The 11766-nt window shown below is 39.2% G+C and overlaps 1 protein-coding gene and 1 pseudogene across 1 annotated transcript; both read left to right on the top strand.

Annotated features, from left to right (window-relative positions):
- The first annotated feature begins 1324 nt into the window (after positions 1–1324).
- dnajc8 (DnaJ (Hsp40) homolog, subfamily C, member 8) lies at positions 1325–9496 on the top strand. Its single transcript, XM_060887186.1, has 9 exons — positions 1325–1444; positions 2813–2914; positions 3510–3566; positions 3684–3750; positions 4421–4515; positions 4777–4848; positions 6263–6354; positions 8399–8474; positions 8915–9496. Exons 1-9 carry the CDS (start codon positions 1370–1372, stop codon positions 9032–9034), a joined length of 756 nt encoding a protein of 251 aa, XP_060743169.1. The 5' UTR covers positions 1325–1369; the 3' UTR covers positions 9035–9496.
- A 1384-nt stretch (positions 9497–10880) lies between these two features.
- Positions 10881–11682, top strand: LOC132857372 (probable non-functional immunoglobulin kappa variable 6D-41; annotated as a pseudogene).
- The last annotated feature ends 84 nt before the right edge of the window (positions 11683–11766 follow it).

Genomic DNA, 11766 nt, shown 5'->3' with positions numbered 1-11766 from the left:
AAAAAAAATATGCCACTCTTGGGGGAAAAAAAGAATTAAAAAAAAAAATGATATAAAACATTCCAAAACGTAATATTTGAATTCAACAAAACATATTAAATTATACAATGTCGTGCTGGTGGTTAGTAGCCTTATTTAAAATTCGTGATTTTATAAAATGTCATAAAGCCGGGGGGCCCCTGGCACCATCTCAGGGCCCCCAGTTTGAGAAGCACTGGTACTAGACTACTTATTCTGAACAGGTGTTGTCAGTGAACAGGCTGTAAAACTGTCGGCTAAGTTACAGACACTCATGAAACACTGATGCTGATTAACTGGGAAACATCTCTAACAGCGGTCAAAATGTCATTGTGTCAAACAAGTTGTGAATTTGTTGTAACATTAAAACAGGAGATCATGACTTACTCTGTGCTCAAAGTGATCTCGCAGCTCCAGTGGTTTTCTCTGTGGGTGAACGAGGATGATGCTGAACAATTCCAGGATGCTTTTTTTTATTAGTTGTTGCGTTAAATCTTACCCAGATACAATAGTGCTATTTTCTGATTGGCTATTGTGTAGCTTCTTTTTTTGATTGGCTGATAAGTGTCAGGCTCGACTAAGAACTTCAGGGGAGGCGCTTGATCCCTGCCCGGTTCCATAGAGACAGCGGTGCGGACTGATGCATTTTGGGCGCAAAATATATCCAGATAAAATAGCACTATTGTATCTGCGTAATATTTAACGCAACAACCAATAATAATAAAAAAAACATTCATTAGAGAGGGTATTTTCGATGGTCGGTTTGAACAAAACCTCAACACAAAACAGCTTGTCTCTGGACGGGACATTGTCCTCAATCATGACCCTAAAAATGGCTGGGTTTGAGCTGAACTGTTTTAAATGGAAGCAACATTACAAATGATAAAGGAGTCCAAAAAGGCAATAAACACTTACAATAAACACCAGTCATAATATCTCTCCCTCTCTCTCTCTCTCTCTCTCTCTCTCTCACACACACACACACACACACACACACACACATATTAATAAATGGAAATTGAACAAATACTTTGTATTTGGTTAAAATGTGGTCAGTGATCCTGTTTATTTATTTATTTATTTATTTATTTATTTAGGGGGGGGGGGGGGGGGTTTGCTGGGGGTTGGAAATGTCACTCTTGCCTGTCTTCAAAACTTGAGAGCCCTGTATTTTATGTCTGCTGTGTTCCATCTATAATAATTTTAAAAAATCATCAGCAACAACAAAAAATCCTTGTGCAAACTTTTACATCATCGATCTGACAAGGCTCTAATCTTGCAAAAAATTAGCGTCACTTAGGAACACTTCCGCTTTTACGACGTCACATCCGCAAGGAGGTCTAGATCCAAAATGGCTGCTGCAGCAGGCGCCTCCGGTGCTCAGGGTAGCACCAGGGATGAAGCGTTTCAGACGTTTTATACAGAGGTGAGATCACTTGTTTTTAACGTGTCTGTAACGCGTTACAAAAAACACAGCGTTATATCTGTTTGTATTCGATTTCATTCAGCTCTTTGGTGTGAAAGACTGTTGTGCTGCGTACAGATGGTTAATTTACTGTTTGTTTATAACTCCAGAAGGTTTTATACGGTTTAATTTCATATTATACGCGTCGGTGTGCCGTGAAACCGGATGTGTTGTAATTATTATGTATAAAACGAAATGCTGGAACTTGGTTTGAATACATTCAGCGAAGGTTGTGTTCCAAACCGCATGTTATTCTTGTGAAGTGCACTAGTTAGGGCGCTAGGGGTTTTAGAAACCGCTCTGTAGACTGGATGAAGTGCGCAGATGTAGGGAGTAAACAGGCGTTTGACACACAGCCATCAAGAGACAAACATGATAGCTTCTGTGCACAGATTAGCTTGATTTACGCTTAAATAGTTTTATTCTACCTAAAGATTTACAGTTAAATTCCAGATGCTTGCTTTATACATGTGTTTTTATATGATCCTGATAACAAGAATCTATCAAACAGCAAATATTTGTATATTTGTTTATTATATATTTGTAATTTTATTATAGAAGTAAAACATCTGTTTATTATGATCAGTTCTATGTTATTATTATTATTTTTTACATTTATTATATTTAAAGCATTTAGCAGACGGCCTTATATCCAGAGCGACTTACATTATCTCATTTTTTTATACAACTGAGCAATTGAGGGTTAAGGGCCTCGCTTAGGGGCCCAACAGTGTCAGCTTGGTGGACCTGGGATTTGAACTCACAACCTTCTGATTGGTGGCCCAACACCTTATCCACTAGGCTACCACTATGTCTTAAATCAACAGTTGTATTATTTAAACCTTAAACTCATCTGAGTTAAACTTATGTAATTAAATTTATTTATTTATTTTAAGCTATTTTTATTTTTTTGGAGATTTAATTTTAACTTTACCTTTCTATTGTTCGAAAACAAATTAGTTAAGCAGAAATCCTTAACAGTAACAAACAATACATTCCCCGATTTTTAGTTTAGGAATTATTTCTTATTTTTCACTTGGTTTTATTTACTTGGCCCACTCATTAACCTGAATGAACTCATTTCAATGACGGTTTGATTAAATTTACATTTACAGCATTTAGCAGATGCCCTTTATCCAGAGCGGCTTGCTTTTTACCTCATGTTATACAACTGAGCAATTTTAGGGTTAAGGGCCTCGCTCAGGGGCCCAGCAGTGGCAGCCTGGTGGACCTGGGAATCGAGCTCACAACTTTCCGATTGATGGACCAGCACCTTAACCACATGATCTTCCTCACTGTTACAAGTCTGTTTTTTATTCCTTTATACAGGTGAAGCAAATTGAAAAGCGAGACTCAGTACTGACATCCAAACAGCAGATAGATCGATTGTTGCGACCCGGTGCGACGTATTTCAACCTGAACCCGTTTGAGGTGAGTGATCTGTCTGGTGTTTTCACGTATTAAGAACTCTGATTCATTCTGAGGGTCTTCCTTTATATTTTAGGAAAATGTTTCTTAGTCAACACAGCATATCTCTCATATCACTGCAGTTTTTTGTTTTTTAATTTCAAAATATCAAATCTGAAGTTAAAAAGAAACCGTGCACCAAATTCCACTTAATACGTAGGAGTCAAAAAGAATCTGTTAAAAAATGGAAATTTTATTGAATAGAATTTTCTAAATATATATATATTGAAATTAAATTGATCTTTTTCTAATATTGGAAAACATTTATGTATGAGTTCTATTATTTCTAAAATAGAATCAGATTTTTCTGTGATAGTGTTTAAATACACTAAAAACACTTTTTAGTGTTTAAATGAACACTTCTTGTCTCTTCCATTTGTTCTTTATTAAGCATTTAGTTCTGAATGGCACCTTAAGCTTTAAGATTAAGATACCTTGAGCCCCCCCCTTCATATAATACATACAGATACAACAGATAATATATTTGTACATCATGTGTTTTAAGCTGTACATGAAAGAGTTAAAACCTTTTTTTCCCCCCTTTCGTTTCTTCCCTCAGGTTCTACAGATTGACCCAGAGGCCACAGATGAGGAGCTGAAGAAGAGGTTTCGCCAGGTACCGTTAATAGCTTTTGGTACAGAGTGCATTTAATTAGAATTTTTTTTATTATTTAGAAAACAGTTTTTTTTTTTTTTTTTTTTTAAATTTTAAAACATCTTTTAAATCCCATAGTTGTCCATTTTGGTCCATCCGGATAAAAACCAGGATGATCCCGACCGAGCACAGCAGGCCTTCGAAGGTGATTCTTGACTCTCGTCTATCAGAAATAAACAGAACTTCTGACAGCAATCAGATGAGGCGTGTCCTTCTCTCTGGCTGGCGAATCAACGCATGCCATCATGATGTCGTGTCTTGTTCTTTGTAGTTTTCACACTGCACACGTTTGCTGTGGTCCGATTCCGAGTGCGTTTGTTCCCGGTGAGCCACAGCGCTGGTCTGGTTTAAGACTTACTTCATTCTATTGAAGCTGAGTGCATCTGTGTTCATCTTCACAAACACAACCATATTATTGTACCTTTTTTTTTTCATTGTTCTGTGCAAGGGGTCTTGCGTCACACATTCCCCTGTCACTCAGGCTACACCTGTGATGTCGTCGTCGTCTGAAAGACACTGGTTACTTTACTTCCTGAACGAGTGCAGACCCGAGTACGAGTCATGTTCATGTTCACTGGAATCCCAACACAGTTCCAGTGCAACCGAACTCACACCGCCTCCTACAGGCAGTCTCGGGTTAAGCACCATGCCGTGCTTCCTGTTCGCACGACAGCATTTAATTTAACTTTTTTCATGCAAACCGTGATCTGTTTCAGACCTAAACTGTCAAAGCCTCCTAATGCTGAGTAACCTGGCAGTGTTATAGGATTAGAAAGAATGTTCTTGTCTTCTAACACTATGGGGATGTTTTGCAGCGGTCGACAAGGCGTACAAGCTGTTATTGGAACCCGAGCAGAAGAAAAGGGCCGTGGACGTGATTCATGCAGGAAAAGAATACGTCGAGCATGAAGTGAGTGCTCTCTCTCATCAGTGATGAAATAAATTACACGAGTAAATAATCGTTTGTTTTTCTTTAAAAGCTCCTTTCTCTCAAGTCTTAGTGTGTTTTTCAGTTTAAAAACTTTGCACACTGTCAACTTCTGAATTCAATTCTAACCGCTCTACAGTCATTTTTCTACACACTATCAAAACTCTATCACGCACATTTAATCTTTATTGAGTTTATCGGGCATGTTAAAGTCCTAGTCTTACCTATCTACTGTGCTGATAGATGATTCAGAAGAGGAAGCAGCTGAAGAAAGAGGGCAAGCCCATCGTGATCGAGGAGGACGACCCAGAAATGGTAATGGAGTTAAATTTGATCTTATTTTTCTGAAGCACCGTGTACTCTCAAGAACGAGTGGTTGAATGTTTGTATGGTTTATATGTCGTTATCATTATAACCAACTGGTCAGATTTTCAAGGTCACAGCAAGGTCAGATGGATAAATCTTCAATAACATCCTTCCTGCTTTTAGCATTAATATCTAAAGAGTGCCTCTGGCATTCAAATAATGAACTAAAAGTGCTTGACCTTCAGTAGCCTTGTGCCCAATTTGGTGGCTTTTAATTCCCAATGTGTCTGCAGCAGGTTTTGTAGAATGAATGCACTCTTCACTCTGAGGAAGCACTTTACTTCTCCTCTGTGCCACATTCCATACCAGCATCACTACTCTCGTGCTTTAGGGACATGAGTAAGCAGTTTAAGGGTTTCTAAAACACGACTAATGCGAGAGTTGAAGTGATATACGAGACTCTAATCGAGTAAAGTCTGGGAGCATGGAGATACTTCTTAGGTGGGAGCACAGGGGTTTTACATCATGGTTACTTTCATTAGCTAATTTACATAACAATTACACTATGATGCGACGAGAGTTGTTCCTAGAGGTGCGCTGAATAAAGGCATCTATCGTGTCATGATAATCATGATGCACTGATCGCATATCTAAACAAAGGAGGTACTTGTTGATTTGGCTTTGGTTTCTAGACGTGTGTTCTAATTATTTAGCTTTTTACTGTTTAACAGTTGGCTTAGGAGTACAGTACATACAAAAAACCTTACTGCAATTCTCAGTTCCTCCAGCAGGAGGTGCAAATGCGTTCAGAAAAGCACTCGAGTTTAACAGAAACAGATTGTTTAAATCAGTGTTTCTTAACCGGGTGTATGAGGACCCCTAGTGGTCCGTGGCGTAATTGCAGGGAGTCCATAAAATAATTAAGATTTTTTTAAAAATTGATCCTACACTTATTTTTTATTTTTACTGAATATAGAAATTAATACTAAAACTATAAAAAAATAAGTTTGAAATTCCAAATTGTTTTAAATTATCTTTTTATTAATTTTAAACCTTTTAAATGGCCATTTTATTCATTCCTGTAAAAACATCCAGTACTTTTACAGCGCGTAAAACTGTCACACAGAGGGGAGCAGCCACCATGGACAGGAGGCTTAAAAAATTTATGGGTCATCTACCAGCAATCGAATTAAATGACCAGATGCAATTCTAGTTGTCAGTTATTGAGTCTATTAATTACTACTATTGAATTCATTCTCTTTTCAGTTTTCAGTTGTGAAAATAATTTTGCACTCGGTTCAATCTGTTAGTATGATTTGAATTAAAAAAATCAGGTTTATTTCTAGCTTGTTAATTAGGAACGTTTAAAGTACTTGATCTCTGTGACAGCATGCACAGGAAGTAATCCCTGTTTTCTTCCTAGTTCCGGCAGGCTGTGTATAAACAGACCATGAAGCTGTTCGCTGAACTGGAAATCAAGAGGAAGGAGAGAGAAGCTAAGGAAATGCATGAGAGGTACTCATTATACTCGTCCATGCTTCTGTCTGGGTGTGTCTCTCTCTCTTTCTGTCTGGGTGTGTCTGAGTCTCTCTCTCTTTCTGTCTGGGTGTGTCTCTCTCTCTTTCTGTCTGGGTGTGTCTGAGTCTCTCTCTCTTTCTGTCTGGGTGTGTCTGAGTCTATCTCTCTTTCTGTCTGGGTGTGTCTGAGTCTCTCTCTCTTTCTGTCTGGGTGTGTCTATCTCTCTTTCTGTCTGGGTGTGTCTATCTCTCTTTCTGTCTGGGTGTGTCTATCTCTCTTTCTGTCTGGGTGTGTCTGAGTCTCTCTCTCTTTCTGTCTGGGTGTGTCTGAGTCTCTCTCTCTTTCTGTCTGGGTGTGTCTGAGTCTCTCTCTCTTTCTGTCTGGGTGTGTCTGAGTCTCTCTCTCTTTCTGTCTGGGTGTGTCTGAGTCTCTCTCTCTTTCTGTCTGGGTGTGTCTGAGTCTCTCTCTCTTTCTGTCTGGGTGTGTCTGAGTCTCTCTCTCTTTCTGTCTGGGTGTGTCTGAGTCTCTCTCTCTTTCTGTCTGGGTGTGTCTGAGTCTCTCTCTCTTTCTGTCTGGGTGTGTCTGAGTCTCTCTCTCTTTCTGTCTGGGTGTGTCTGAGTCTCTCTCTCTTTCTGTCTGGGTGTGTCTGAGTCTCTCTCTCTTTCTGTCTGGGTGTGTCTGAGTCTCTCTCTCTTTCTGTCTGGGTGTGTCTGAGTCTCTCTCTCTTTCTGTCTGGGTGTGTCTGAGTCTCTCTCTCTTTCTGTCTGGGTGTGTCTGAGTCTCTCTCTCTTTCTGTCTGGGTGTGTCTGAGTCTCTCTCTCTTTCTGTCTGGGTGTGTCTGAGTCTCTCTCTCTTTCTGTCTGGGTGTGTCTGAGTCTCTCTCTCTTTCTGTCTGGGTGTGTCTGAGTCTCTCTCTCTTTCTGTCTGGGTGTGTCTGAGTCTCTCTCTCTTTCTGTCTGGGTGTGTCTGAGTCTCTCTCTCTTTCTGTCTGGGTGTGTCTGAGTCTCTCTCTCTTTCTGTCTGGGTGTGTCTGAGTCTCTCTCTCTTTCTGTCTGGGTGTGTCTGAGTCTCTCTCTCTTTCTGTCTGGGTGTGTCTGAGTCTCTCTCTCTTTCTGTCTGGGTGTGTCTGAGTCTCTCTCTCTTTCTGTCTGGGTGTGTCTGAGTCTCTCTCTCTTTCTGTCTGGGTGTGTCTGAGTCTCTCTCTCTTTCTGTCTGGGTGTGTCTGAGTCTCTCTCTCTTTCTGTCTGGGTGTGTCTGAGTCTCTCTCTCTTTCTGTCTGGGTGTGTCTGAGTCTCTCTCTCTTTCTGTCTGGGTGTGTCTGAGTCTCTCTCTCTTTCTGTCTGGGTGTGTCTGAGTCTCTCTCTCTTTCTGTCTGGGTGTGTCTGAGTCTCTCTCTCTTTCTGTCTGGGTGTGTCTGAGTCTCTCTCTCTTTCTGTCTGGGTGTGTCTGAGTCTCTCTCTCTTTCTGTCTGGGTGTGTCTGAGTCTCTCTCTCTTTCTGTCTGGGTGTGTCTGAGTCTCTCTCTCTTTCTGTCTGGGTGTGTCTGAGTCTCTCTCTCTTTCTGTCTGGGTGTGTCTGAGTCTCTCTCTCTTTCTGTCTGGGTGTGACTGAGTCTCTCTCTCTCTCTGTCTGGGTGTGTCTGAGTCTCTCTCTCTCTCTGTCTGGGTGTGTCTGAGTCTCTCTCTCTTTCTGTCTGGGTGTGTCTGAGTCTCTCTCTCTTTCTGTCTGGGTGTGTCTGAGTCTCTCTCTCTTTCTGTCTGGGTGTGTCTGAGTCTCTCTCTCTCTCTGTCTGGGTGTGTCTGAGTCTCTCTCTCTCTCTGTCTGGGTGTGACTGAGTCTCTCTCTCTGTCTGGGTGTGTCTGAGTCTCTCTCTCTGTCTGGGTGTGTCTGAGTCTCTCTCTCTGTCTGGGTGTGACTGAGTCTCTCTCTCTGTCTGGGTGTGACTGAGTCTCTGAACAGCATTTTTGTTCAGTGTGTGCAAAATTAAATGGACCATGAGAATTACAGCAGCTTGCTTTAAACCTCTCTTTTTTTCTATTCAGAAAAAGACAAAGAGAAGAGGAGATTGAAACACAGGAGAAGGCTAAGAGAGAGAAAGAGTGGCAGAAGAACTTTGAGGTATGTTTAACCGTGAGGAATACCGTTAATACTGGGTAACATTCTGAGTGCATTTTCTTTTAATATCATTTCATTAATATTTAAAATATGTTTTAAATAAAATAACTGCTTTCTAAAATGCATATTAATGAATAGGGTTTAGGTTTGCATGGATATGTATATATAGATTAGCCAAAAAAGACAGGAAAATGAGCATTTCCTCCTCTGGTTTAAGAAGATTAAGTGACGGTGCAATATTTATTTAATTAAATTAATTTATTTAATTTATTTTTTTTTTTAAATATGATGTAACCTGGTTAAATATGATGCATCAGGTTACATCTGATTAATTGAGAAGTGTAATTAATTCTCCCTTAATCACTAAAAACTGGTTGTTTTAAAATCTTCAAGTCCTCCTTTTTTAAATTTATTTATTTATTTATTTATTTATTTTCCCACAGGACTCCAGGGATGGGCGTGTGGACAGCTGGAGAACCTTCCAAGCCAAAGGTAAAAGCAAGGAGAAGAAGAACAGAACGTTCCTGAAGCCTCCCAAGGTCAAAATGGAGCAAAGAGATTAATAATCATGTGAAGAAAGAAAGGAAACGAAAAGAAAAAACAGAGACATGGAAGTCCAACCATCTACACCTTCTCTTCTGGGTTTCCCCTTCAGGGTGTGTGTGTGTAGGAATGTGTGTGTGTGTGTGTAGGAATGTGACTCTCAGCGCTGTGGAACAACACCTTTATCTCCCACATCCCCGTGTAGTCTTTCTCCCCATCTGCTAAGGGGAAAAGTCGTCCTGTGGCTGGATGGACGCTTGTCACTATTTAAATACTGTTTGTTGCAGCAAATTGATCTGTCATCAAAGTAGTTTCTACAAGAGCAAAAAAGATTTTTTTTTTGCCCCCTTTTTTTTTTAAATCATTTGTACATATTTGTGGGTTTAATGTTAATTGTTCACAAGAAAAAATGCTTTCTTTTTGTTCTTTTATTACCCCGTCTCCCAGAATAAAACTTGTTTGTATCCTACATTAAAATTTAATATTGTTTTTTTGTTTTTAATTTATTTTTTGTCTCTTGCTTCTCTTTCAAATCAGAGTTTTGAAACTTTACCTCACTAGCAACATTTTATTAAACCCAAAAGAAATGATTTCTGCCAGACTCTGCTTCAAATTACACATGAAAAATGAACATGAAATGAAATGTACTACTTGCGTATATAAAATGAACAAAAAGGTGCTTGAGAATGAAGACGATATTCCACATATCGTCTTCTACTTTTGAAGACGCCTTTCAACACCTTATTTCTCCTCTTTGGCCTTCACTCCAGTGTTCATGAAATGTTACAGATAATTTGCCATTTAAAAAAAAATATTCTCATAAAAGCATCAATTTGCATCAAAGAAAAGAGATTTTATGTTCAGCAATATCAGCTTTCTGTAAATTATTAATAATATTGCAAGCAATTGCACTGTTTTAACAGCAGAGGTCAGAATCTGCACAAAAGCTCAAATTATTAAATTAAATTCAGTTTATTTGTATAGCACTTTGAACAACTGACCTTATCTCAAAGCAGCTTTATAGAAGTGTAGAGACAGAATGAAAATTTATTTAAAATAAAATTACTATTTAAAATCTACCCTTAATGATCAAGCCGGAGTCGACGGGGGTGAGGAAAAGCTCCCTGAGATGACATGAGGAAGAAACCTTGAGAGGAACCAGACTCAGAAGTGAACCTCATCCTCATTATACAATAATATAAATGTAAATATCATTTTTACAACCTTTTATAGTTGAGTGGAGTTGTGAAACCAAGAGCTCCTGAGGGACTAAAAGGTCAGTGTCATTTCTGAGCTCATTATAGACTTAATACTAATTCCTTCCTGAAGTCTTTAAATGTTTACTGATGATAAAACTGACTGATGCAATGACAGTTCAAAGACCGTCTATATCTATAGCATGAAATATTACCAGCAAATATAGTGATAGATAGCTTCAGATACCAATACCAACACAGCATATGCTTTTACAGGCAGGTTAGAAGAGTTAAAAAGAGTTTCTCATTGGCTTTTAGACAACACCAGCCTCGCACTGTGGTGAACTCCAGCACCCAAGAGAGATGCAGTTCCCAAAAGGAGGCATTTTAGCCATCTTTGGAGCTTTACATCCTGATTAATCTGACTCCTCAAGTGCTGCTACCGAGCTTGTTATGTATCAATCGATCATTTTCTCTCTGGGTCTTGTTTTTTATGTCAATTTGGGAAGGTATAACATTTCATTTGTAAGATAATTTATCTGTAGTATGTTACATTTATAATATTAAACCTCTGTTCAACAGCAACAACTAAAAAAATCAGTCATAAAACACATTCTTTGACATTGTTTATTATTAAAAAGTTAAAAAGTTATTATTAATCATAAAAATTCTTTGACTGTAATCTTGCAGTGAATCATATTGAATCTATATTATAATGCTTCATTGAACAAGGAAAGCACCTTAAGTACAAATTCTGAGAACCTTTTTGTCATCCTACTGGTTTCAGTTCTGTATGTGTGATGTCTGTAGTGAAAAAGTTATTTTTTATTTTTGCATTCATTTCCCATGCTTCAGTGATCTGGGAGTGTTTATAGTGCTGTGACTTTAACACTTCATGACTGAGAGCTGCTGCTACAGCAACTTCACCCACAGCTACCATGACTTTGATCCCCGTCTTCATCTGGACACTGATCCTCTGGACTCAAGGTCAGACACTGCTTCATATTTTATCTCTACAATCATCTGTTCATACTAATACACTTATTGTTTCTATTAGAATATTTCAGTTTCATGCTGCGTTATTGTGTATTTTTCAGAATGCAGAGGTCAAGTCACAGTAACTCAGACAACCTGCAGTGAAATCTGTTCTTCCAGGAGAAACAGTCACCATCAACTGTAAAACCAATCCGGCAGTGTACAGTAACTCTGATGGTCACTGGTTACACTGGTATCAGCAGAAACCTGGAGAAGCTCCTAAACTCCTGATTAAGCTCGCAAATCAGAGACAGTCAGGTTTTCCAGCTCGTTTCAGTGGCAGTGGATCTGGATCTGATTTCACTCTGACCATCAGTGGAGTCCAGACTGAAGATGCAGGAGATTACTACTGTCAGAGTTACCATTACATCAGTAGCACCGACCTGTTCACACAGTGTTATAGAGTCGTACAAAAACCTCCCTCAGTCAGATTGTAGAGAGACTGAACTGCTGCAGCTGGGAGCGACTGCAGGTGCTGAGTTGGAGGATGTGATACGACACAATGACACTCTGTGGAGGAG

This window comes from Tachysurus vachellii, chromosome 14, assembly GCF_030014155.1.
Source record: "Tachysurus vachellii isolate PV-2020 chromosome 14, HZAU_Pvac_v1, whole genome shotgun sequence".
NCBI classification, from domain to species: domain Eukaryota; kingdom Metazoa; phylum Chordata; class Actinopteri; order Siluriformes; family Bagridae; genus Tachysurus; species Tachysurus vachellii.
The sequence above is the reverse complement of the archived record's forward strand: the minus strand, read 5'-3'. Positions and strand labels throughout refer to the sequence as shown.

Bases quoted from the DNA above. Each gene is read 5' to 3' on its own strand.
- dnajc8 (XM_060887186.1), top strand. From the start codon at position 1,370: ATGGCTGCTGCAGCAGGCGCCTCCGGTGCTCAGGGTAGCACCAGGGAT. The intron at 1,445-2,812 runs GTGAGATCACTT...TCCTTTATACAG, and splicing joins TTCAGACGTTTTATACAGAG to GTGAAGCAAATTGAAAAGCG. The intron at 3,751-4,420 runs GTGATTCTTGAC...GATGTTTTGCAG, and splicing joins AGCACAGCAGGCCTTCGAAG to CGGTCGACAAGGCGTACAAG.